General features: G+C 40.9%; 1 protein-coding gene, 1 long non-coding RNA gene and 2 other non-coding genes across 10 annotated transcripts in view; 1 reads left to right on the forward strand and 3 right to left on the reverse strand.

Moving 5' to 3' along the window:
• The window catches only part of LOC119876290, a 79,684-nt gene extending 53,524 nt beyond the window's left edge, over positions 1 to 26,160 (forward strand). The window contains exons 5-6 of the long non-coding RNA XR_005359291.1: positions 25,093 to 25,572; positions 25,776 to 26,160. This is a non-coding gene — a long non-coding RNA (uncharacterized LOC119876290). The remainder of the gene's footprint in view (positions 1 to 25,092; positions 25,573 to 25,775) is intronic.
• On the reverse strand, positions 2,977 to 27,894 carry HOATZ (HOATZ cilia and flagella associated protein). 7 transcript variants are annotated; one of them, XM_038536214.1, is made up of 8 exons: positions 26,229 to 26,252; positions 25,991 to 26,043; positions 25,145 to 25,417; positions 24,052 to 24,090; positions 23,506 to 23,576; positions 6,461 to 6,520; positions 5,814 to 5,866; positions 2,977 to 3,161 (listed from the first exon to the last, which is right to left on the reverse strand). In XM_038536214.1, exons 3-8 carry the CDS (start codon positions 25,365 to 25,367, stop codon positions 3,104 to 3,106), a joined length of 504 nt encoding a protein of 167 aa, XP_038392142.1. In that variant the 5' UTR covers positions 25,368 to 25,417; positions 25,991 to 26,043; positions 26,229 to 26,252; the 3' UTR covers positions 2,977 to 3,103. The 7 variants fall into 7 exon arrangements, with proteins under 7 accessions (XP_038392142.1, XP_038392141.1, XP_038392144.1 ...); XM_038536213.1 differs by lacking the exons at positions 25,991 to 26,043; positions 26,229 to 26,252 and adding an exon at positions 27,792 to 27,894; XM_038536216.1 differs by lacking the exons at positions 25,991 to 26,043; positions 26,229 to 26,252 and adding an exon at positions 27,085 to 27,214.
• Positions 26,779 to 26,833, reverse strand: MIR34C (microRNA mir-34c). The gene has a single exon (NR_049333.1). It is a non-coding gene; the product is annotated as a microRNA mir-34c (primary transcript).
• MIR34B (microRNA mir-34b) lies at positions 27,358 to 27,441 on the reverse strand. The gene has a single exon (NR_049425.1). It is a non-coding gene; the product is annotated as a microRNA mir-34b (primary transcript).
• Positions 27,895 to 27,896: the final 2 nt, after the last annotated feature.

Below are 27,896 nucleotides of genomic sequence, written 5' to 3' on the forward strand. Positions count from 1 at the left end.
GGACCCGGCGTCCGGAGGAGGCGGGGAGGGCGCGGAGCCAGCGCACCGCCCCCCGCCCCCTGGGACGTCACGGAGGGCAGGGCAGCCCCGGCCCTGGACCGCCAGCGACCGCCTCCTCCAGCGCGCCCGGCGCGACCGACCCGGCCAGCCCGGGCAGCGAGCCGGGGAGGGGAGCCGGTTCCCGGCGCGCCCCGGCCTGCCCCACCCCCTCCACGCGCTTTCCACAGGGATCCTGAGGTTTGTCCAGGGCGCGGGGCCGAGTAGGAACATCCCGGTCTGACTTCTCTGAAATCTGATGAAGAGAGCACTGCAGCTAAACCCGGGGCCACATCTCCACCCCACTCCTCGCCGAAATGGCCAAATTCACCCGGGACCCTAGGCTCTGCAGGGTCCGTGGGGGTGGCGGGCGCCGACACTCCGTGGGGCTCGGCAGGCTGCAGGCCAGGTGCTCAGGGCCACCCCTGAGAGGGCAGTGGTGGATGCCGAGAAGAGATGCTCAAGCGAGCGGTGTGCCACTGGCCGGACGGGTACGGGACAGTGTGGCGAGCGTCCAGAGAGGTGGCTAAGTTGGAGTTCGGGCTGACAAGAGAGTAGCTCCAGCCGAAGCCACAGGGCATCTCTGAACTCGGCAAGGGAAGAATCCTGCTCTTCTCAGGGGACCTGTTGGGAGGTGGGGGTGATTGTCCAGCCCTGGACCCGCGGGCAGCAGGGAGGGGAGCCTCCCGAGGGAAGAATGATCCCTTCCTCACCAACTCAGCCCTCAAGGTGTGTTCCCTCTTCTAGACGGTCACCGCTATTTGCTTCTTGCGGTAAACACAATGTTTTAAAATATACTCAAATAATAAAGTGAGCCTCCCGCCCCAAAACTAAAGCATTAAGTGGAAGAAGGTGGGTCTGATTTCCTTGCCTCTTCCCCCCACCATGCTTCCGTGAAGCACTGCCAAGCCTGGTCGGGGCCTCTGACTCCTGGGCTTTGGTCTCAGCTGGAGCCACTGCACTTCTAGAGGAAGAGGGCTGGGGCGGGGGGGTGGGGGGGGTTGGGGGGTGGGTGGAGAGTCGATTTCAGTATCAGCTGATAATATAGACAAGTCCTGCTACTGAAACCACGAAATAAAGCAGCATCAGCAGGATGAGGCCTGACCTTTATGGCAAGCTGATTTACAGTTCGTCCTTATGTCTGAGTTGGAGTATCTCATATCCAACATGCATTCTTTCTAGAAACTCCTGGTTTTCAAAACAAAGAGAGGACTGCCATGGTAAGGGAAGCACTTGAGTTGGCATCTGATATTCTGCTTTTCTTCACTTAAAGTCTATGTAGCCTTTGGCAATTCCTGAGTCTGAGTTTCAATTAACTCTTGATGTTACCTAAAGAGTTTTGCGCTGGTTTGATGGGGCAAATACACATGTAAGTGTGCAGATAGCTGGTAACCTAGTGTCACTTGAAAATGATGTATTTCCAGTATCACAATACATATTACAGCTTAGGGAAGCTGTTGCCTTGGCCCAAATAATTAAATTGTGCCCTGAGTTCTCCCTTTGATACTCTGGCCCACAGTGCCTTTGTTAAGGTATGTGGTCAACTTAATTGTGCTAGATTATAATACCAACTCCAGTTCTGAGCAGGTCCTGTATTCACACCCTTTACCTGTGTAACTTTGCAATTCTTCTAAAGGGGCTAAGTAAAAAGGACTCTAACAAATTGTGTTATTTTTTAAAGATTTTATTCATGACACACACACACACACACACAGAGGCAGGCTCCATGCAAGGAGCCCAATGTGGGACTTTAACCTGGGAATCTGAGATCACACCCTGAGCCAAAGGCAAACGCTCAACTGCTGAGCCACCCAGGTGTCCCTGTCCACTTCTTTTAGTAAGAGTCCTGAATGTTAACTAGCAGATGATCTTCCATTTAAAGACTATTTGCCAGCCTCCCTTGCAGTTTGGTTTGTCCCTGTGATTAAGTTCTGACCAGTGGCTCACCCACTCCTCTGTGGGTGCTGTGGGGTGGGAGCTGCATCAGATGGGGGTTATGTCCAGAAGTGGCAGATGGGGGCTGAGAGCGAAGTGAATGGTGGTCCTCCAGAGAGCTGGGAGCCTCAGCAGAGCACTGGAACAGAGCACAACCCTGAGGAAGACTGCCAGTTACACAGCACAGAAGGCACAAATACTTCACCTTCTCTTTCCAAAGGGAATGACTGTTGAAAATGAGGTAGGCTGGCAATGAGATTATGCATATGTGTGTAAGATATAGGAATGTTAAGCCAGCTATTAACAGAACTAGAAATAATTTATGGCTTCAGAGACATGATCCAGAAATGGAATAAACCAAATTTTGGAAAGTGGATTTCATATATATATATATATATATATATATATATATATATATATCCATTATATATATATATATAAAATGGATTTTAAAATGGATCCATTTCTATATATAGAAATATTAAATATATATAATATAGTATAAATATTTATAGTAAAATTTATAAAAATATATAAATAAGTATATATATAATTATATATATATAAATTTTTTCACAGCAAGAAGGCTTTAAAGTTTTCAGGACTTTGTAAAGTTGGGGCACATAATAGCCCTTGTTTCCTGTTTATCTGATATTTATAACAGAGATCCAGTTTAGCAGTTCTGGACACCTCCTTCTGATGAAAACAAGATAAACAGGAGTTGGGACACCTGGGTGGCTCAGTGGTTGAGTGTCTGCCTTTGACTCAGGGTGTGATCCCAGGGTCCAGGATTGACTCCCACATCGGGCCCCTCAGAGAGCCTGCTTCTCTCTATGCCTATGTCTCTGCCTCTCTCTGTCTCTCATGAATAAATAAATAAAATCTTGGAAAAAAAAAGATAAACAGGAGTTTGAGAGTTTAAGATGTGAGAGATGATTGTGTGGTATCAAATACAGTATATCCATCAAGTAAAAAAGATGCATGTTCAATAATTGGTAAGATTCCTAGAAGTCTGCATATTGAACTTTATTTGTCAGTTTTAACAAAGTGATCCCAGTGATCCTGACATAAGAGAAGGTTGTTTCAAAAGTAAAGATGTACATGAGCCATCCTCTGCCATGTGCCAAGCGTGTTAGTCCAAGGCTTTGACCTCCTCTTGGTCTTCCTTATCTGACTTTAATATCACTTTCCTGTTGGCAGTAACATGAATCAGTTTTACTACACGGAACTTGGTAGTTGTGAACACAATATAGCATGGAAACAACTTTGGAAAGTCTCCCCAGCAAAGATTTACTGTCTTGGATTCTGACTATGCATTATATTTTGCCACCAAGTATGAACTTACAGGTGGGAGGAATGGCCATTATGATGGGAAGTGTGTTTTGAGGGTTTGGGACCCTAAATATATTTTGCTCACACTTCTGATTATCACTGATAATTGATTTCTTTGGATACCCATTGTTCCTTCTAGTTACACTGCCTTTAAAATGCAAGTATTCCTGTGGTGGGCACTAAACATATTGATACTAAAACCTTACTATGAACATACTTTCTATTTCTAGTTCTGACAAAAGGAGACCTGGATTATCCTAAGAAGATCTGTTAGAGGAGGATGGTAAAGGTGTATCTCTGTGTATAGGGGGTGTTGGGTGAACAAAGGATGGAGGGAGGAAAAAGAGGGAAAATTGAATTATTTTATAATTGTGTCTAAAATATTTCAAAAATTTAAAAATGTTTATAATGTACAGTATAAAAGCATCACCTTCTAAATTAGCTAATACTGAATTACATGATATTTTTGAATGAAAATTTTTTGTTACCAATATTTTTTGAATTCCTGCATGTAGTCAGTGTGCTAGGCACTTTGGGTGACCCAATTTCTCATTGAGCTTGCAAAATAGTTGAGAGACAAGTCAAAAATATATGAGGGGTGCCTCAGTGGCTCAGTTGGCTAAGTGTCTCATCTTGATTTTGGCTCAGGTTGTGATCTCAGGGTGGTGAGGCTCTGTGCTAAACATGGAGCCTCCTTAATATTCTCTCTCCTTCTCTTCTCTCTCGCTCTCTCTCTCTCTGCCGGCCCCCCACTCTCTCTTTCTCAAAAAAATATAATGTAAGAGTTAATGAGTAGGTAATTATAGAATATGGCTGCAAAGTCCGGTGTCATTATTTGTTGAAGAAATGGTACAGATGGTATAAGAAGCTCAAGGGAGAAAGATGTCCCAGTGGAATGGAATGAAATCTAAGGCTTCCTGGCAAAGGAGGGAAAATGGGCAAGTTAATATACAAAAGGAATTACAAAAGACAAGCATGTAAAGAATTATCCGTCAAGCTGTGAAATAATGTTTTACTCTTAGGTGAATCAACAGGGGTGGTAGCAGGAATGTTCTGAGCATTCCTGTAAAAATATGCCCAGAAACCTAAGGTGCCCAGACTTATCGCTGATGCTATGTAAGTTCCAATCTTGACCCATTATTTGAATCAGATAAGTGCATCTTTCCATTGACTAGTTTTGCTCTACCCTTAGAAGCTTATTCAAATCATCTGGCTGAAAAGCAAGAAATTAAACTGCTGAGAATTACATAGACAACACAGCCAGGTGATTAAATGATCTTTTCACTTCCTCCAAAACTTATTTTTTATTTTTTAAAAAGATTTTATTTATTTATTCGACAGATTGAGAAAGAGAGAGACAGCACAAGCAGCAGGAGTGGCAGGCAGAGGGAGAGGGAGAAGAAAACTCCCCTCAGAGCAAGGAGCCTGACCTGGGCTCCTGGGACCCTGGGATCATGGGATCATGACCTGAGCTAAATAAAAGGAAGGAAGCTTAACTGACTGAGCCACATAGGTGCCCTTTACAAAACTTTTTAAAATTTGTGTGGACACATTTGTTTTTTAAGAGTATTACTTTGATAACATTAACTGGAGTCAGCCTCAATACCCAGTGAGATAGGAATAAAAATTCTATTACTCTCTGTTCTTCCCTGAATACAGCATGCACATATTTATTTGTCAAATTAAGGTTGTTAGCTACATTGGTTTTCAGTCATAATACAAAAATGGAGAGATTAAAAAAATAAAAATGGAGAGATTTTTATTAGGGCTTCTTTAATGATGAAGTTGTGATAGCGGGTTTCCTTTAAACTCTTCTGGACCAAGTGCCTCCTCCAGCTCCAGTGCTATTCCAGGGATAAGGCAATTAACCCCTCACTGTGATGCTAAAGTTCTTGCTACATGAACCTAGATTTAGTGACCTTAGGGATGCCTTTAGTGGTATTGGAGCTGGTAATCTAAAAGGCCTGCTAAATTGCAACAGGTGAGGGACTGAGTGTGGGGAGAGTAGAGGCTGAGAGACCATGCTGGCAGGTGAATGTGTAGCCCAGAATGGGAAAGAAGGGGAAGGGAATGTGTACAAAGATTCAGGCTTGGAGCACCTGGGTGGCTCAGAGGTTGAGCGTCTGCCTTTGGTTCAGGTCGTGATCCTGAGGTCCTGGGGTAGAGTCCTGCATCAGCCTCTTAGAAGGGAGTCTGCTTCTCCCTCTGCCTATGTCTCTGCCTTTCTCTCTGTGTCTCTCATGAATAAATAAATAAAATCTTAAAAAAATATTTAGGCTTGATCTGCTGTCCTGTTTGACCATTTTATGCTGGCCTATTGCACAGTTATGCAAGTGGGCACAAAAGCTTTAATGTGGATGAGGAGTTTTATTCAAGGCAAGAAATCTGTAAATACAGTGGGTGGGTTTTTAGAAGATTTGAGGGGAGGGGGCAAAGGGAATAGGAGAAAAAGTGCTTCTCTATGGGGGGATCTTGAAAGGTAAGAATATTTTTGACAAAAATAAACTTACTTTGCTTTGTGTACTTTGGCTTTTGGCTTATAAGGAAGGGAAACCAGTTCTTTCTAAAAACAAAATAAAACAAAACTCAAAAGAGGAAAATTTTTACTTGCATGGACTGACATTTCTTACTTAAAAAAAAAAACTGAGGTATAATTATCACAGTGTTTACACAGACTATCTTCTTAAATCTGGAAACCCTGGGATTAGAAATATTCCAGATTAAGATTTTTGGGGTTCATTCAGGGGAGCAGGTGTTTGTACACCTGTATGTTTATAGGGTGCTATTCTTGTTTTACTATTTTATTATGTTTCTCTTCATTCAGCATTTGTTTTTGTATGGTGTAAACAAGATCAATCATTGTAAAACAAAGATTAGCACTGCAGTGGCCCATGTGAGTATCTGACAGTTTTTATCAAACAGGACACCAAACCTGCTGGCATCACCTCGTTTCTATCCTAGCAGAGCTGCATACTCTGGAGATTTGATTTCTCAGGGATGACCAAAGTGCCTGATGTCTACCCCCACACCAGTGGATAGATGGCTCTGGACCATGAGTATTTAGATTTATGGGGACAATCCATAAAACCTCTGAGGATTTGCCATAGTTCCCTCCCTCCTCAATGATAGATTTATTTGGATGCCTCCTCAGTCTTACCAAGATCCTTTCTTCTCTTTGTTTTCTTAAGAGTTGTAGAATCTCATCTCTCCTTTTAGCCTGTTTAAAGGGGAAAAAAAGTGGGTGAGTTTCTTGACTCAGTAATAAAGATTTTGTCTGTAAAGAGTAGATTTTTTTTTTTTTTTGCATTTCCTTCTGGTATTCTTTGGTAGAATTTAAAAATATTTGTTTTCCATGATAGATTCATACTTTTCCAGTGTATTCCAGAGAATCCTGGTTTACAAAATAATGTGGTTTTGATACTCAGTGGAAGGGTGTTTTCTTGTGCCCATCCAAAATCTAATAAAAACTTTTATTAAGACTTTATTACTACATGAACCATGCTAAGAACTTAATGTACATTATGCCATTATTTTCTTTTAATAACTCAGAAGTTATTATACCACTATTACCCCACTTTACAAAGGAGGTAACTAGGTTAAGTAACTTACCCAAGCCATGAAATGACAGAACTGGCGTTGATCCCAGCTCTGTTTGACAACAAAGCCCCAGCTATTGTCCACCCCACTAAATTGCCATTAAATGGTAAGATCAGCAAACTCAAACAGCGTGCCACAACCCAAACCCGTGACGGGACGACTCTGAATAGCTTACGCATGGACTCTCATTCTCTCATCTCTCTTGCCTTCGATATTGAGACATGGACACTCTCAGTTAAGTTTTCCTAAGTGTAAAAAACTAATTTACTGCAGGCATGAAGATTGATAAATCTGTATCTCAAGATATAGACTATAAAAAAAGAGACAAAAATAGGTCCAAAAATTCTTTCATAAAATCTGGTTATTTTCAGTTTTGGAAAGCCAGGCAGAAAATCACATCTGGGGACGCCTGGGTGGCTCAGCAGTTGAGCGTCTGCCGTCTGCCCAGGGTGTGATCCCGGAGTCCTGGGATCGAGTCCCGCATCAGGCTCCCTGCATGGAGCCTGCTTCTGTCTCTGCCTGTGTCTCTGCCTCTCTCTCTCTGTGTCTCTCATGAATAAATAAATAAAACCTTAAAAAAAAAGGAAAATTGCATCTGCAGTATTTGAGGACAAAAGAAAAACCTGAGAATCAGACAAATAAAATATGTACCTTCAAGTGGCCAAATAAAATGAAAGGAGCTCTGTTTAGACTCAGGCTAGAAGAAAGAGATAACTGAGCATAGATACAGATTTGTTGTAGCCAGGTAAAAATTCGAAGTCATCCGTCCATTCAAGTTTACTAAGTACTACGCTATTTTCCTGGGGCTGCCCTAACAAAGTACCATAAACTGGCTGACTTAAGACAACAGGTATGTATTGTCTCACAGTTCTGGATGCTTGAAGTCCAAAATCAAGGTGTTGGCAGGGCCATGGTCCCCACTGAGATGTGTAGATGTGTAGGGGAGCCCTCCTTTGCCTCTGGTGGTTGCTGGCAATCTGTGGCATCCCTTGCTGGCAGCTGTGTAACTCCAAACTCTGCCTGCATAGGCACATTCCTTTCTCTCTGTGTGTCTCTGTCTTTTCGTGGCTGTCTTAGAAGGACACCCCACCCTCCTCCAGCAATAACTTACCTTAACTAGTTCCATCTATAGCGACTCTATTTCCAAATAAGGAGACATTCTGAGGTCTTGGGGATGAGGACTTTAAGGTATTGTTTTAAAGGGGAGACACATTCCAAACCATAAGGAGTACTTCTGATGTAACATTTCTGTGCTAGGGGCTGTACAACACAATTCCTGCCTGCAAGGTCATTACAGAGAATGGTTTCAAATGTGCTACAATGCAGATGGTATAGGATGTAATCCAAGACCTGAAGAGAGACCCTTAATTCAGACCAGGGTGAGTATGTATCTACGGGGAGAAAGATGTCCCAGAGAAGACAAGCTTGTTCCTACAAATGGTAATCACCAGAGGAGCAATAGAGACAGGATGGTGATACAAGACTTTGAGGCAGCAGAAAGAGCGTGTACAGAGCCTTGGAGGCAGCTGCATCGCTAAGTGGTTTCTCAGGAGGAGTCCTCCGCCCGGATGCCTGCAGGAGAAGCTACTGATCTTGGGTGTGCTCCACAGAGACACTTGAGAGGGGGAGCCCATACAGGGCAGGAGCAATCAGCAGCTGGGGCAGGTGCACCTATGCCTTGGCTTTGTCTCATTTTGTTCATGTCCTATGAATCTTGCCTTTTATAAGTCTATGAAGTTTTTATTTTGGGACAGGATTTCTACCTTTTACTTGAATTTTAGGTCTTGTATACCACTGCTATTGAAAGAGAAATAATCCAGGGTACTTGTAAATACCAAGCTAAATTTCATACTTGTTTACTTGCCAGGGACTGAATAAAATAATGTCTGTGGATAAGGACTTCGGATGTTTTCAACACAGGGATTCAGAGTTGGTGTCCTTTCTAGCTTTTCCATTACACATGTACTTAGTGGGAATTAACTGCTCCCATACTGTGATTCCATAGCACTTTATACCTTTTAGGTATTGCTCTTACTTTCCTTGTTTTATCTCATAATTGCTACCATGACTCTTTCAGAGTCTATTCATCATTTTATCCTTCCTTAGGGCTTAGCAGAGCCTTGCAGATGATAGTCAATGAATTTTTGTTGAACTGATTGTGGCATAATGTCTGAATGATATCATTGCACTAATACACACAATTATTAGCCTAAAAAATAAAAAAAAAAGAAAAAAGAAAAATGTTTTAGGTAGTGAAATTAAACAATGGATATATCTTAAAACCCTAAAAAAATCCTAAAAAAACCCCCAAAACTATGTGATTATTTTGTGTGTAAAGCACACCTAGGCCTGGGTAGCCATAGGCAAATTATATTGTTGTAACACTTCTAATATACAAATAGACACATATTTAGTTACAAGATCTAAAATACTATTAAAATTAAAAATTCATTTGTCTTGAAGAGAGAGATGCATCTATTCTATGATTGGTGCAGACCAAACGCTTATTCACGGTAGGAGAGTCAGAACAGTCACTGACTCTGGAGTTTAGCCAGCACTGAGGCACCAGCATCATGGTGTAGAGTGAGTTCTCCTGGCATGTGTAACCTGACCAAGGGCTCCAATTATAGACTTTTTTTTTTATTTTAGAGTGGGGTAAAGAGCAAATGGCTGGGGAACCTCTAGAACCTGACTCAGTCTGTGGCTCCTAGCATCATCCCCGACCCCTGCTCACCTTGTCCTCTGGCCCTTTTTTTCTTGGTAAAAAATAAACAGATTTTATGTTAAAAAAAATGCATTTTTTTCTTTTGACTTTAGGTCCTTTTTTATTATAATGGCTTTTAGTACCAAACCAGTTTTATAATGCACCAGAAACAAAGCTTTCAAATATGATTTGATTTCTGCTTCCTGGACATGTTTCCTGGGAATGAATAAGAAAACTTCTGTAGGCAGTTTTGTTCTGTCACCAGAACAAAAACACTGCCAACTATTCTAATAAATCTCTGCTTTGATAACTAAATAAATTCAGTGATAAGAAAAAATCCTTACAATTTACCTTGTTAGTAGGGATAAATGATTTACTTGTTAATTTTATAACAACAGGGATACCTGGGTGGCTCAGCAGTTGAATGTCTGCCTTCAACTTAGGGCATGATCCTGGGGTCCTGGAATTGAGTCCCATATCAGGCTCCCTGCATGGAGCCTCTGCCTGTGTCTCTGCCTCTCTTTCTCTGTGTCTCTCATGAATAAATATATAAATAAATAAAATCTTTAAAAAATTTTTATAACAACAAAAGAATAACCATTTCTAATCACAGTGTTTTGATTATGGCCATTAATGGAATATTATATTTACAAGGGGTTTTAGTAATAAAATTTATTAATTCTTAAAATAATAATATAGGGAGATCAGAATTTTAATATTTTAACATAATATTTTCTTATATATTTATACATTTAATTTATATTATTTAGGGCAGCCCAGGTGGCTCAGTGGTTTAGTGCCACCTTCAGCCCAGGGCATGATCCTGGAGACCGGGGTTTGAGTCCTACGTTGGGCTCCCTGCATGGAGCCTGCTTCTCCCTCTGCCTGTGTCTCTGCTTCTCTCTCTCTCTCTCTCACTGTGTCTCGCATGAATAAATAAAATCTTTTAAAAAATTTATATTATTTATATACTATTCTTGAAAAAAATCAATTATGGAATAAAAATTGATTCCAGGAAATTAGGCTATGATAATATAAAAATTTAATATCGCGTAGATGGTTAATGAATTTTAGTGTCACATCAAGGATTCTTAGTTCTTTTTGTTTTTTTAGGGCCAAATGACTTGGGTGGCCACACAGATTATGGAGCCAAACATTTGGGTTTGAATCTCAATTCTGCTGTACGATTAATGGCAAATTAATACCTTCACTATCCCTCCTGGTTTCTCCTTTCTTCCCTCCAACTGTAATCACTAATCCACAGGTTAGAGGTTTATGATCCAAGTAAATCCAAGAACTACTTTCTGAGCCTTGGATATCTCATTTCTAAGGAAAGTTGTTGTGAAAATTAAAGATCATGCAAACACTTCTTAACATTCTGCATGGTATTTGGTAGATATTTAATAAATGGTAGCTATTATTATTATTAGAGAAAACTTTCCTTCTAATGTTTTCAAAATGTGGAAGAGTAGGAAAAAGAGGAGAAGGATAGATTGCGTACCCTCTGTGCACAGCTGTGGAGGGTACTGATGCCTCCACTTCTGGCCTATGGACGAGCTGGTGGATAGAGTTGGGTGGAAGAAAGGGTGAAATGAGGAGGGATACCCAAGAGATTATTTGCCCTTGAGTATGTAGTGCAAATTCCTCTGCCCACAAATTCTCCAGTGTATTATAAGCTTTCTCCTTAGTTAATCTTCAGTTATATAAAAGAAACTCTTAATAAACACTAGACTTTAAAAGAAAGGTCCTTTCTTCTCAAGACCTGGTTCTCATGTGAAAAATACATTTCTTCTTTGGATTATGACTGAAATTTGTTGAGTGAAACATTCATCAGAAATAGCATATGTGGGGGCACCTGGGTGGCTCAGCCATTGAGCCTCTGCCTTTGGCTTAGGTAATGATCCCAGGGTCCTGGGATCAAGTTCTGCATCGGGCTTCCTGCAGGGAGCCTGTCTCTCCCTCTGCCTGTGTCTCTGCCTCTGTACTCCATATCCTATGTTCTTCTGCTAGATCCCTTTGAACACATCTTAGAGATTTTGGAATAAACACACACTCGTGCATGTGCACATGCATGCGTGCACACACACACACACACAGAGTGATAAATGGTTACTTCATTCAGTCTTCATTTTGAAAATGAAGAATAATTAGGATTAACCATGGTGACTAAGACAAGAATAGTGTCTACTCTCAGAAAAATTTATATTCTAAGTAGAAAATGAGTGCTATGGTAATAGAGAGTAGGGTTCTAATCTAGCTTGAGGTCAGCTTTGATCAAAGTTTATTTAATGGTATCATGTAGCACTTTGCAAAAAGTATATTAAAGGATAAAGAATAGTTGAATCACAGTAGTACCTTTTATTTTTTTAGGTAGGCTCCATGCCCAGCCTGGAGCCCAACACAGGGCTTGAACTCAAGACTCTAAAATCAAGATGTAAGCAGAGACCAAGAGTTGGACACTTAACTGACTGAGCCATGCAGGCATCCCAATAGTAGTACTTTTAAACTGATGAGCTTTCTAAGATCTTATTTAATATATTTATGATAGGATTTTTTGATTAAAAGTTAACTATTCAATGGGAATTACATTCCAAATTTAGAATATCATTTAGGCAGAGCCAAGGCTCTGTGGTTTAACAGAGGTTAAGAACATTATCTGACTTTTTTCCTTGAGGCTCCTAAATTTAAGTTTTAATTCTAGACCCATGATTAGGAGTCCAATATGAGCAGTAGGGAATTTCAGCTCTTAGTCTACAAATGTCATCCTCAGTAGGTTCTCTTTCTCTTCCACGTTACAAGTGCTAACTTGAGGAAAGTAAGAATTCTCATTGACTTTAGGTAAAACAATGCATTGGCAGTAAAAAGTCTCACATCTGGGCTTGATTCCAAAAGGCGGTATCTACCTGCTAGCTTGCTGATTTTGATAATGCCTCCACTTTGAATTTACTCTATAGCTTTACTATCGTTCCCTGTGCCTGTTAGTTGAAATCTGATTTGTAGATGCTACAATTTCCATATAGTAAATTATACCTACCATATAGTAAGATACAGAACTCCTGGATCTCGAATGATCTACTATATACCTTGAAAGACAGCCCGAATAATCAGTGAAAAGGCTTTCTCCAGAGGAATTTCAGAAGATAAACCTAAGAGCAGTAATCTATGAGAGTGGATGGAAGATGTCAGAGGGTTATTAGCTGGAGGAGAATGCTGACTAGAAGGGCAAAGATGCGTATCTCAGCACCTTTCATACCTCCTGGAAATTGCTTGATCCTGGCTTAAGTCCCATAGCCCTGACATATATAATTTTCATTTAAAAATGACAGCTTGCTAAAATGAGGAAAACATATCAGTCATTACATAAGAGAGAGTCAATACAATTTTTCTTAAATGTAGGTTTCAATAAAATATTAACTTATCCATTGTGAAGAATAAAAAAATAGATTTTTTTCTTGGTTCTGCTACATATTTTTTCTTAGTTCTGCTACACATATTTTAATGGAAACCAATAATAATTACCAGAAAAGTGTAGCCCTTATTTTAAAATCTTCACACAAAATAAATGCATGAAAGTAAAAGAAGTGATTTTTAAAAATTGATTAAGGCACTTATTTTTTAAAAGGCCGTGAGATTTGAATTTTAATGTTGAGAAAAACAGGAGCCTGAAAGAACATTGCATTTCAAAATTCAATAGAGTATATGTGATTGAATGATATATTATTGATGATTCACTCTGAGATAATTACCAAGGCTTGTCCTCCACAAATTACTGAGTCTTCAGGGTTTCCATCATATCGATATATATTTAGATAAGATGAATGGATTAATAGCACTGACCTCCTATTTCCAGTGTGTCTTTCCTGTCCTGCCCATTAGGCTATAGGAAGGAAAGTGTAGGGGTTAACTCCCAAATCTCATCCCTGGTCCTTCCCTGAGTTTCAGGCCTATCCAACAACTCCTCCTGCTCATCTCAAAGGCACTGAATTGGTTAAAGTCTCAAACTGGTTAAGTCTCAACTGAATTTTTAACCCCGCCCCTCTCCAACAAAACAAAATACCAGTGTAACACCTGACCTCTGTCTATCCCTTGTGTCAGAGAATGGCACCTGTTGTATAATCCAGAGTACTATGAGTTACCTTTGATAGCTTGCTTGGCCTTACTTTTCATATCCAATGTATAATTGAAGACTTAGCTATTGTACTTCCTAATACTCACTCACCTCCTCTTTTCTAATGAATCAATCTTACCATCACCTCCCAGCGGGGTGATTGCAATGTCCTCCACTCTGGTTTGCCCTCTTCTGCTCTGGCCACTTTTGATCCATTCTTTGCTCCATCATACATATTTCAGTGGAAACTATTCTCTATATTTTAGTATCCTGACTTTTGCAAACAAATCTGGTATTATCAATCCCCAGTGTCAGACCCTTCAGTGGCTTCTCATTGTTCTTACCATGGCCTAAACTTTGCATTACCTCACTGATCATTCAGCTTCTGAAATGGATTTTGGATTTGGATTTTGAAGCATAGGATCTTTGCAGAGCTGCCTCTGCTGTCTGGAATGCTCTCCCATTGCTCCCTCCACCCCCTCTTCTGGCCTATGCCCATTTCTCCTTCAAATCTCAGCTTGTCTTTGCAGAAATCCTTCCTGTTCCCTTGATTGGATCAATACTGCCCTATTATCTTGATGAAATCCCAATAGTTCATTTTTGCTTTTGTTTCTCTTGCCTTCGTGGTTGTATCTTGCAAGAAGTTACTGTGGCCAAGTTCAAAAAGGGTGTTGCCTGTGTTCTCCTCTAGGATTTTGATGGAATCTTGTCTCACTTTTAGATCTTTCATCCATTTTGAGTTTATCTTTGTGTATGGTGAAAGAGAGTGGTCTAGTTTCATTCTTCTGCATGTGGATGTCCAATTTTCCCAGCACCATTTATTGAAGAGACTGTCTTTTTTCCAGTGGATAGTCTTTCCTCCTTTGTCTAATATTAGTTGACCATAAAGTTGAGGGTCCACTTCTGGGATTCTCTATTCTGTTCCATTGATCTATGTGTCTGTTTTTGTGCCAGTCCCACACTGTCTTGATGACCACAGCTTTGTAGTACAACCTAAAATCTGGCACTGTGATGACCCTAGCTATGGTTTTCTTTTTCCCCCTGGCTATTCAGGGTCTTTTCTGATTCCACACAAATCTTAAAATAATTTGTTCCAACTCTCTGAAGAAAGTCCATGCTATTTTGGTAGGGATTGCATTAAACGTGTAAATTGCCCTGGATAACATTGACATTTTCACAATATTAATTCTTCCAATTCACGAGCATGGAATATTTTTCCATCTCTTTGTGTCTTCCTCAATTTCTTTCAGAAGGGTTCTGTAGTTTTTAGGGTATAGATCCTTTATCTCTTTGGTTAGGTTTATTCCTAGGTATCTTATGCTTTTGGGTGCAATTGTAAATGGGATTGACTCTTTAATTTCTCTTTCTTCAGTCTCATTGTTAGTGTATAGAAATGCCACTGACTTCTGGGCATTGATTTTGTATCCTGCCACACTGCCAAATTGCTGTATGAGTTCTAGCAATCTTGGGTTGGAGCCTTTTGGGTTTTCTCTGTAGAGTATCATGTCATCGGTGAAGAGGGAGAGTTTGACTTCTTCTTTCCCAATTTGAATGCCTTTTATTTCTTTTTGTTGTCTGATTGCTGAGGCTAGGACTTCATCAAGATAAGAAGCTTTTGCACAGCAAAAGATACAGTCAACAAAACTAAAAGACAACCTACAGAATGGGAGAAGATATTTGCAAATGACATATCAGATAAAGGGCTAGTTTCCAAGATCTATAAAGAACTTATTAAACTCAGCAGCAAAGAAACAAACAATCCAATCATGGATTGGGCAAAAGACATGAACAGAAATCTCACAGAGGAAGACATAGACATGGCCAACAAGCACATGAGAAAATGCTCTGCATCACTTGCCATCAGGGAAATACAAATCAAAACCACAATGAGATACCACCTCACACCAGTGAGAATGGGGAAAATTAACAAGGCAGGAAACCACAAATGTTGGAGAGGATGTGGAGAAAGGGGAACCCTCTTGCACTGTTGGGAATGTGAATTGGTGCAGCCACTCTGGAAAACTGTGTGGAGGTTCCTCAAAGAGTTAAAAATAGATCTGCCCTACGACCCAGCAATTGCACTGCTGGGGATTTACCCCAAAGATACAGATGCAATGAAACGCCGGGACACCTGCACCCCGATGTTTCTAGCAGCAATGTCCACAATAGCCAAACTGTGGAAGGAGCCTCGGTGTCCATCGAAAGATGAATGGATAAAGAAGATGTGGTTTATATATACAATGGAATATTCCTCAGCCGTTAGAAATGACAAATACCCACCATTTGCTTCAACGTGGATGGAACTGGAGGGTATTATGCTGAGTGAAATAAGTCAATTGGAGAAGGACAAACATTATACGGTCTCATTCATTTGGGGAATATAAAAAATAGTGAAAGGGAATAAAGGGGAAAGGAGAAAAAATGAGTGGGAAATATCAGAAAGGGAGACAGAACATGAGAAACTCCTAACTCTGGGAAACGAACTAGGGGTGGTGGAATGGGAGGTGGGTAGGGGGTGGGGGTGACTGGGTGACGGGCACTGAGGGGGGCACTTGATGGGATGAGCACTGGGTGTTATTCTATATGTTGGCAAATTGAACACCAATAAAAAATAAATTTATTAAAAAAATACTGCCCTATTAAATGTTGTCTTAACATCATATATAATTCTTTCACTAATCTCTCTCCCTGACTAGACAGCAAGTTTCATATAAGGATAGAGTTTGTGTATTTAAAACATGTTGGACTCCATCATCTGACTCTAGTGCCCAGCACAGTGCTAGGTACATAGAGGTATTCAATAAATATTTGTTGAATGAATCTTGCCCAATTCTTCCAAATCAGATTCTCCTAACTTTTGTCTTCATGATTTATTTTTCCTATATGGCTTTGCTTGGCCCTTCTTGCCTGGGCTTAGCATTTCCTCTTCAACTTAGATCCTTAACTTGTCTACATCTCTTTTTAAGGCTACAGAGTTTTCAGCTGCTTTGGGCAAACATTGAGTAAAATTCAGCCTGGCGCCACATGACCCTATGTTTCAGTGTGGAGTCTTATCTCTATGAAGTAAGACCTACACAAAGTCCAATCCAACCTCACATTATAGGCTAGTGTCTTTACCTGCATCAAGGTTTACATTATGTCTACTGGCAGCATTTATAGTCATTAACTCCAGAGAATGTAAAGATAATATATAAAACATTATAACCATCATTAAAAATGATGGTTTTTTTCTTTGTTTTTAGTTATTCTGTGCTCTAAAAATGTAACCTTTATAATAAAAGTTTCAAGGTTTAGATATACTATCCTTAATAAAAGGTAAATTTTTCTAATAAATGACTAAATTACTGTAACAATGAAAATATACTTTTACCTAACAGAATCAATTGTTTGTAAATTGATTTTTTTTTTTTTTTTTTTTGAGAAAGAGAGCATGTGAGTGGAAGGGGTAGATGGAAAGGGAGAGAGAGAATCCCAAGCAGGCTCCATGCTCGGCACGGATCCTGATGCGGGGCTTGATTTCATGATCCAGAGCTGAAATCAAGAGTTGAAGGCTCAACCAACTGAGCCAAATTGATTTTTAAGCATCTTTTGGCTTGGTCAATTTTTTCTTCTATATTAATGGCTTTAAAATAGTTTTCTTGGTATGGCAGTAGGGGAATAACACAACTGTTGAGCAATGTGATTGTTGAGGGGAAGGATTTATGCTTCTAGGACTTTGTTTTCTTTTTTATAGCAAAGCCTCTCCCTCGTACCAAAGTTCCAGCATGTGGAATACTGTCTTGTGCCCTGTGTCCAATTTCTTTCTTGTTTCCTTGTCTAGTATCCCAGGTATTCTGGGACAGTGGTCCTGTCTTATTTTCCACCCCTGACCCTGTATGCTAATTCCCATGGCAAGGTTTCTCTTATAGGCTTTGAACCTTGGCACCATGACTTTCCATTTCTCTCTGTTGCCTTTTCCTGGTATCACTTCCTTTGGAGAACATACAATGCTCATCAACTATGGCTTTGTTCTGTGACCTGCAGACTCTATTCCACTATTGTCTTGTCATTTATTTTAAACATACATAATCTTTTTGGGCTTCATTCTGCATTCAATAGCTTCATTTAATCATGTTTTACGAGCAGATCATTAGTATGGGTTCTTGACCAGTTGTATCTTAGGGTTTAAAATGTTTTATTCTGCTCCTAAGGTGGATGTATATAAAAGATAAAGTACATAGATCTCTGGGGGGGGGGGGGGAGAGGAAAATATGCTTTTGGGACCTGGCCCTGTCCAACTGCAGCTGGGTCTGTCTTGGGCAATGAATTCATTTATATGATCCCAGATCTCATCTATTTGATCCCTTTCCCTAACTATATTTTCATGGATTGTAGAAGTTACAAAGAAGATTAAGAGAGGAAGGAACCTCTCAACTGAAAATGTTTCCCAAGTTTGAATAATGTTTGAAAACAAAGTGGTACTATAGATAACATTAAAGAGTAACTCATATTTATGTAGTCTTATCATTTGCTACCAAAATATTTGCTTCTTACTGTGAATGCACGCTCTATTTTTATGATTCTTCTACTTGAGTTCTTTGACAAATTAGGAACAACAGGAATTTAAATGACTAAGTATATTTTGTTGGTAAAGGAGAAACCTACTGTTTCCTAATGGTATGTATTTTATGGGAGAAAAGGAACTTTGCTAATATTGCATTAGAGAAGGATGGTAAAACTAAAAAGAAAAAACGCTAGATAACACTGTTACTGAGAAAATTTAGGGTGGTCTAGGAAGCGAATTCTGATCAGTTTGGCACCAAAGAGGATTTTCTTTTATCTGAGCATCATGGCAATGACACTGAGGAAATTTCTTACATGTTTGGTTTGGCTCTATGAAACTGATTTATAATGAGTATGAGTATCCCTCTTAATTACTTTGAAAGTGTAGGATGATGGAGGATAACAGTAAAGTTTTCCACTTTCATGCTGTTTCATAATTCAGTAAATAAAAGTATTGTGAAGCTTCTAAGATTCTTCTAAGAATGTTCTCATAGCATAATTTGCTTCTGGTTCATGGAAGTGCCATATAGCAAGCTCACTTTTGAGGATGACTTAAACTATGGTCAATCTAGTTGCACATATTGTGTGATAGAATGGATTAAAACCTCATTCCCCAAAAAGAATGTATTGAGGATGTTGTTCTATAGATTGCAAAAATTTCTTGTAAAAATCTTTAGTTTGTATGCACTCATGTCAGACCTTTCATTCCAGATGGCTATTTCCAATACGCCATCTCTACATATGCCTTAAAATACTGCTCTGATCTCGTCTTCCTTCTCCCAGCAAATGAATTATTTAAAATTCTTTTTATAAAGAGATAATCAGCTAAAGAGCTTTCTTAAAGGTGGCAAAACTAAAAAGCAAATTAGTTTTAAGATTTCAAAAAAATTAGCTGACTATTCATTTATTATAATGTTTTCAGACTACTTTAGAATTCTCAAAGGAAGAATAATGGTCTAGTACAGTGCTATAAGGTTTCCTTTATGGACAGAGTAAGCCATTTAATCTTGACAGACTCAACTGTTTTTGATTTTCTGCCATGGACATCCATCAAAGAAATAGTAGTTGTGATTAATAGCATTTTGTCCACTAACCAAAAGCATTTATAATGTATACCTGGAATATATTCCAATATGGAGGGTAACATTACAGTTTAAAAAAAGTTCAGCAACCAAAAAAATCAATATGAGTTGGGAGAAAAAGCTTTTATGAAAGTACTTTTAAGACATACAGAAAAGAAATTTTTAGATTTTTCATTAGTTTTAAGAAAAAGTAAAAGAAAACCTTAGGAGAATTAATGCAAAATATTTTTTCCCATTTTAAAATGAAAATCATACTGAGTATTTACTTGTCAATGTACATGTTCAAAATGTGTAGATTCTCTGAAATTGAATAGATCATTGTACATTTTTTATTAGCTAACAAGAACCTCTCATTGCCACTTATTTTCTGCCACCAGACTAAAAGTTCTAGAATTGCGATGGCAGCAGTGCAGGTGAAGTGCTACAGACTTAGAAAAATGGCAGTATCCAAAAATTGACTCTATGTTTTCATAATTACAGGGAGTCACATTTCCTCCCACCACACAGAGACCCATGAGATAAAAGCAAAACTGAGAATAGAAGTGATGTGCTAACATGCTCCTAAAGCAGACTTGCACATAGATTAGCTTGGGGGAGTATGCTTGCAAAAGTTATCAGCCTAGAAAAATTTGCCAGATGGATATATGTGGGGAAGGCAAAACGGAAATGGAAATATCATTGTATAGAGCATATGTTCACCATTAATTCATTCATTTATGCATTTATTTATTAAAGAAACAAATATGTAGTGGGTTCCAATAAACAGAAAGGCACTGGACTTAAGCAATAAGAAAGGATCTCCATCCTCAGAGGGGAGAAGAGAATTTGCATCTGTTGATTTGTTGTTGTAGTGGCCAGGCTCTTCACATAAGTTATATCAACTCGATGAAGTTTTGTTTATTTTTTATCATTCCTCCTTTTATATCTGAGGAAGCTGAGCCTCACAGAGTTAAATAGGTTGTTTGAGGTCATGCAAACAGTGAGTGGCAGAGTTAGATTTCCAAACTTGCTCTGTCTCTGAAGTCCACTACACCATGGTGCCTAATTTGGCAGGAAAGACAAAAACACACACAATGGTCCATAACACAGATCACCGTGATGAAGACTGTGTGAGAGAGAGAGAGGCAACTTGCTGTAGGAGCATGTGGCAGGAAGCTCTTCGTTCTGCTTGTCTCTAGGTCACCTCTCCTGGCACAGAGAAGTTGGCACTTGAGGTAGGCCTTGAAGGTACATGGGGAAGAGCGCTTTGGTATAGACACGAAAGTGCACTGCAGGTTGGATAAACAGCTTATAGTCTCACAGGGTTGGAAGCAGTGTTTCTCACACTTGTTTTATTCATACTAGAGTTTTGAATTTTAGGTTATTTGGCAGCAGCCTCAGACAGTGCCACAGCCAGCAATCATTATAATACAATGAGTCTCATGGGCTCTGGAGTTAGGATATAGACTTTGATTCTCGGCTTTGCCACTCGCCACTTGTGGGAACTGGAAAACCATTTAAGCCTTGTTTGATTAAATGGGGATAATCCTCATGAGGCTATTTTAAGGAGAATGTGAGTTGATATATGTAAACTGCTTAGCTTAGTTTATAGCACATGGTATACACTCACTAAACTGGCTGTTACAAATATATCATAATAATATCTGAGGATATCTATTATAGCATCCAGTTATTGCAGGATTCTCTTGCCTTTTGTACCACGGCCTTGTCTGAAACAGCACTCTACTATGCTGTACTAAGCTCTCCTAGGTACTTATATGAGACATACATTCAGTAACTTTTTTTTTTTCCTGCTGGCTTGCTGTTTCCTTGGGCTTCTTCTACTCTCAACAAATAGAATCTTCTTCTTTACTGCATTGCAGGACCCACTTGACTTAATGTACAATTTGGCAGATATCACAGAATAATGTGTATATTTAGGTTCAGCAAAAATTACTTTACCTATTCCACCACTTTGATAGCACATATGGGGAGGATATAGAGTGTGCCCTAGCCTAGTGGTTGCGAACCAATGGTACAGAGTGGGCTACACTGGGGTCAGGAAGGGTACAGGGGAAGGGGAAGTGTAGTAGGAGCAGTCAGTCAGGTTATGGTCAGATTGGAAAGGACCTTCACTACCATGGTGAAGGATTTGGTCTTGGTCCTGCAGAAATGGAGAGCCAAGGATAAAACAAAAGTAGATGAACAGACGGAATTGTGCCCCCTGCCATTCCGATGTGGAAGCCGTACCTGTATGGGTAGCTGTATTCTGAGATAGGGCCTGTAGGGGGGTAATGAGGGTTAAATGAGGTAATTAAGCTGGGGCCCTAATATGATAGGACTGATGTCCTTATAAGAGGAGGAAGAGACACCAGAGTTCTCTCCCTGTGCGATGTGAGGACCCAGTGAGAAGTTGGCCATCCACAGGCCAGAAAGAGAGGTTTCATCAGAAGCCAACTATGATGGTATCTTGATCTCTCTCAGCTTTCAGAACTGTGAGAAGATAAAATACTCAGTCTGTGGTATTTTGTAACCACAGCCCTAGCACACCAATATAGAAGGAGACAAGCATAACTGGACTTGGGTTTTAGGAATTTAACTAGCACATTGTGGAGGACTGCTCTGCATAGTCTTTGGTCCACTCTATATATTCCTTAAGACTCAGCTCCTTTGGGAAGATTTCTTGATTCCCTAAATTTCACTTTGATGTTCTTCATGTTCCCATAGTATTATGTGCATAGCCATCTATCATAAGACTGTATCATAACTTTTGACTTTGTCTCTCCCACCAGACTGTAAACTCCTTGAGATCAGGGACCACATGTTATCTGTGGATTCCCAGCATCTAGTATGGTACTTGGCACTTAGTACTTCTCAATCAATATTTGTAGAATTAAGAAATTAATATAGAAGAACCTGAGGTAAGGAAACCAGTTCTAAGACGTACTGATATGATAGACCATCAGCAGAACATCCACCTGTAACTCACACTGTCTTAACTGTTTGCAAAATGTGATAAGAACTGACAAAAGTTTGTTCTTTACTTTTTTTAATATTTTATTTACTCATGAGAGATACACACAGACAGAGAGAGAGGCGGAGGGAAGCAGGCTCCATGCAGGGAGCCCGACATGGGACTCGATCCCGGGTCTCCAAGATCACGCCCTGGGCTGATGGCAGCGCTAAACTGCTGAGCCACCAGGGCTGCCCAAAAAGTTTGTTCTTTAATCTTTTATTTTTAATCTCCTCCAAAAATGAAATTAGAAAGTGTTGAGGTAGTTGAATTTAATGATTTTTACCTCACTAAAAGTTAGACTCCATCCCACCCATTAAGTCCCGGTATAAACACAGAGTGCCTAATATCCTCAAGAAAAAAGAAAATGCTGACTATTTATAATCACCTCATTTGTTTGGAGGAATCCCCAGTAGTCTATAAAGTGAATTAATGCAGTCGGCAAACACAAATGCATTATTCTATAATCTATGTAGAATTCCCGATAAGTCTTTCAGAGTTTGCCAGTATATCCAATGATTAAAGACATTAAGCCCAAATGAATCTTCTATCTTTGCTTTTATAGCCCAGGAACAGTTACAGGAATGGAACTTATCCATTAACCAAAAAAAAAAAAAAAAAGTTCCTATAAATCACTGTATTAATTGCAGAGTTAAAGTCTGTGCCTGTGTTAGGGAAAGCAAATAAGAGATGTTGCCAAAAGGAGACGTGTTCAGTTGATTTGACTGTATTAATGTGTTCAATTTCAGCTTTTAGTCAAAATGGTTCTAGATGACAGGCTCATTCCTCTGAGTCTGTCACCTAATCACTTAATTTTGACCTATTAAGATAGTCTATTTGATTTTTTTCCAATTGTTACAATGTTCTTAGAATGTTGTATATGGTTTGGGGCTTTATTGGGTGGAAAGTGTGTGAATCCATTTCCCCCCATTTCCCTCTGACTCTCTTGTTCCTGTATATCCTTAGGCTTTGGCTGATGCTGACAGTAGCCAAAATTTAATGGAATTTTTAAATTTTCAATTAAAATTCTAATAAAGTTTCTTTAATTGCTCAAGCTGATGTACCAGAAGTAGAAATTTTTTACATATATGTATTTAAAAGGAATAACTGGGATTATTTAGAAAATAATAATGAATTTCTAATGAAAATCAGATGACTTTCTGAAATATTGGCCTACCTTTTGAAGATACTTTTCTTTCTCCTCAGATTCCTGAATCTTTATGGTTTCAGCAGTGACATCTGTATTCTCTAAAGGAAATAAAGTCAAATTCAATCTGAAATAATTTTATCATGATTTTATAAAAATGCTGATATAAACTTGGATAAATGTTAAAAGGTAACAGAGTAGGAAGGTAAAGACAAATATGTACTGTCTTGAAACTTCACAAACTAGATTCATAAATAATTGGAGACTGAATTAATGAGCTATGGCAAAGGGAACCTCTAATCTCTTTAGAAGATGAGTAAGCCTGAGTCCAGAGACAAGGTTTCTGAAGAGAATGTATTTGCAGTATCAGAGTTTCCAATTTCTACATTACTATTCAAGATGTTAGGGGAATTTAGACATTCTCCTTTGGATAAATAGGGTAGTCTCTGAGACAGGGTTTTGGTATGCAATTCAGGAAGTTATGCCAAAGTGTAAAGATATCTCCTTATACTTATTACCTATCTTCTGAAGAATCTAGGAATCAGGATGTTGAAATACATGAAACTTGGTACTTACTGTTTTTCTCAAGGGAGAAAGGCTGGAGGTAAACTTTCTCTAAAAAACACAAAGGGAAGTAAAGAAATTATTGGGAAGACTACAGCATTAAAGGTATTTAAGCTTTCTACAAAAAAGGGGGTATTTAAGCTTTCTATACCTATAAAAGTTGCATAACAAAAGGTTTTTTTTTTTTTTTTTTGCATGACAAGTTTCTATATCTTAGGCTTCCTAAGGTTTTTACAGGTCTGGGAACTTGGTTCCTAATATTGATTCTGCTTTCAACTTTCTCTGAGGCTTTCATGTTTAAACTTGATTATGTAAACAACCACCCTTAACATCCTCTCAGTCAACATATAGCATTTCTCCAGATTATACTGTTTGGCCAAATAGATGCCATCACCTAAGGGATACTTTCAGATGTGGTTTTAGATGTAACAAATATACCACTGATGCTTTCTGGGTGGAAGGATTGCTGAGAAGTTAAAAAAAAAAAAACCTGTTTGTATTGGGTTTTTAGACATTTGAAATAATTTTTTCTAATGATTCTTTTTGTATATTTTTTATTGGAGTTCGATTTGCCAACATATAACACCCAGTGCTCATCCCGTCAAGTGACCCCCTCAGTGCCTGCCACCCAGTACCTCCAACCCCCTTGCCCACCTCCCCTTCCACTACCCCTTGTTCATTTCCTAGTTAGGAATCTCTCATGTTTTGTCACCCTCTCTGATATTTCCCACTCATTTTCTCTCCTTTCCCCTTTATTCCCTTTCACTATTTTTTATGTTCCCCATGAGTGAAACCATATAATGATTGTTCTTCTCCGATTGACTTCACTCAGCATAATATCCTCCAGTTCTATCCACGTTGAAGCAAATGGTGGGTATCTGTCGTTTCTAATGGCTGAGTAATATTCCATTGTATATAAGATGAAGATGTGGCATATATATATATGTGCATATACACACATATATATGTATACACACACACCCAATGAAATGAAAGATTATTTTAGAATTAGGTTTGTCGGTTTCTCCTGGGAGCTGCTCTGGTTTCTTCCAGGTTGGTTACTTAGGGTGGAGGCAGAAACCAGAGGCAGGAGGCAGCTACTCACCATGCCCAGGGGGCCTAGAGGGCCGGGCCACCCGCAGGCGCTGGCTGCTACCTCGGGGCAGCACCAACTGGGATTCAGTAGTAGGATACAGTGACGCAGCGATCCAGAACTGCTTGGCCAAGTTGGAATCCTGTTCGGAAGATCCTGCGAACACCAGTCCCTGGGGACAAATTTCAACGGATTTCTGGTGGCTGGGGAGGCCTCCGCCGGCCCTCGTTTCCATGGCAACTCAGGACGCCGCTCCGAGTTTCCTCCTCTTCTGCCAGCCCCGCCCTGCAGAGAACCGTCAAGTTGGCGGCCACCACCGCCCCAAGCCCTCCTTCCTCTCCTGGGTAGATGCTGGGGTCCAGGGCGTGCCTGTGTGCTCTCTGAAGCCCTCTTCTGCACTATCACAGGCTTCCGGACCAGTCCAAGCCTTGGCGGCCCGGGTAGGAAGAGTCAAAACATCAAGGTTGGGGTGGTTCTTGTCCCCGTTGGCCTCGGTAGGGCAGCACTTAGCTCTCTTACAACCTCAGCCAGCCTTCAACCCACCCCCTACCCAGCTTCCTCCTCCACCCCAAATATATCTAAATATATAAAGCTTTTAAATTCTTAGCTCTTCCACCCCAACCCACCTCTCCTCCCACAACAGATTGCCACAGCTCAGCACACCCTATGTGGATATTGGTTGGAGAATTCAATAGAGCAGCTAACATCCTAGTCTATGGGAGCCAGAGCTCTGAACTGGGCCAGGAAGTACCTGTGTAAGGTTTTTGTTGTATATTCCCCTCTGCCCCATCCTCTTAAGAGAAATCTTACGGAAGAAGCTGGATTTAGATTGTAAATGCATTTACTAATCAGTCTCACCGAATGCTGCCTGCACTGCAACAGTTGTAAATGATCACTTAAAAGGACTATATCTGGGGATCCCTGGGTGGCGCAGTGGTTTGGCGCCTGTCTTTGGCCCAGGGCTCGGTCCTGGAGACCCGGGATCGAATCCCACGTCGGGCTCCCGGTGCATGGAGCCTGCTTCTCTCTCTGCCTCTCTCTCTGTGTGACTATCGTAAATAAATAAAAATTAAAAAAAAAAAGGACTATATCTGATGTGTGAACTCAGTCCCTTCCTGGAAAAAAAATCATGAAAAATATGAATGTATCCTTATAAAAATATTAATAAGTGTGAGTGAATAACTTTCCTGGGAGATTTCGTTAATCTAGGAACAATGAAACCACTTCAGCCATAGCAAAGTTGCAATTACTGTGGCAGGAATTGAGATGGACATTGTAAAGCCAATTCAGGAAAGGTAATAATCACAACTTAGGACCTTAGGGCACTTTATTCTTTCAAAATAATACAGTCTCACAGTTCAAAAGTTGATTATCACAAGTCTATACAATGACATGGATCAGTGAAGGAAAATATCCTATTTCCCAATTATCTAAAAAAATTTTTTTTTGGGTTAAGAGCCTGAAGGAAACAAATTATAAAGACATATAAACTATACATTGTGTATTTAGCTGCTAAAATACTGATTTCTCTCTCGGTTAAGCTATTAATAGGCAATGGGTAATATTCGAGCGTTCCAATCCCCTCCCTCCCCCTAACACGCTGATGTGCATGGGCAGCTCATTTGGATGATTCCCAAATCTTTTTACCTGGCCGTGTGGTTAGTGATTGGTACTATTAGCAATCAGCTAACTACACTGCCTAGTAACTAGACTCACAGAAAAACAAGGTTTGCTTCCATCACACACTGCAGTCTCAAGTCGGTGCCCCATACGTTGTGACAGACAAATCACACTGGTTTTCCCTGGTTCAACCGTAGCTCACTTCAGCAGGTGGGCTGGCGAATCCCTTACTACATACTGGCGATCAAGGGCAGCATGTCCAGCATTAGACGTTACATAGGGCTCCTCCCCCAAATCTCAATGTCACTCTAGCTCACAGTTGAAGCCATTACATTTTACACCTGTCGCTCGCTCTCCCGCAGGCGGCTTGCCCAATCTTGCTTTTACTCCCGGGGTAGCTGGGACTTGAGCTGCCTGGAGCAGCAGCCGTCGGCCACCTAGCAGGAGTGTCCTCGCAGGCTGACAACGTGCTGGGCGCGCAGCCCTGCGCCCCGCAATCGCTGACGCATCAGGTCTCTCGAGGCGTCGCTTGGTGCCAACGCTCGGGGTTGGCCGTTTGCCGCCCGGGGTGGCGTCCTCCTGCCCGCGGGCCGGCGGGTGATGCTGTGCCTTGTTTTGATGGCAGTGGAGTTAGTGATTGTAAGCAGCAGAGGACAATCAGCTAATTACACTGCCTACAAACCGAGCACCGGGCGCCCGCGGGCTGCAGCTCCCGGACGGTCGGCGGCGCCGCTCCAGGCCCCGAGCCAGCGGGCCGCGGGGCGCGGGTCCCCCGGCCTCGGCGGTGCCACCCGCGCGGGCGCCGGGACGACGCCCCGGACCCCCCGGCGCCCCCGCCCGGCCCCTGCCGGACACCTGCGCCCCCGGCCGCGCCCCCCGGGCCAGCGCCAAGTGTCCCCGTCTTCCTCCCAAGGCCGCCGAGTCCCCGCGCCCGCCTCCCGGGCCTCCCGGGCCTCCCGGGTCCCCTTCCCCCGGCCCCCCGCCCCCGGTTCCCTTCCCGGGTCCTTCCCTCGAGGCTCCTCTCGGGTCGGGCTCCCACCTCCTCACTCCCCGGGCCGCTCCGTCCCAGAAAACTTGTCTTCAGCCCCCAGCCCGAACCCTAGAGCCGGCGCTCTCAGCCCCGAGAGCCCCGCAGCGCCGAGTG

This window comes from Canis lupus, chromosome 5 (genome assembly GCF_011100685.1).
Source record: "Canis lupus familiaris isolate Mischka breed German Shepherd chromosome 5, alternate assembly UU_Cfam_GSD_1.0, whole genome shotgun sequence".
Taxonomy (NCBI): Eukaryota; Metazoa; Chordata; class Mammalia; order Carnivora; family Canidae; genus Canis; species Canis lupus.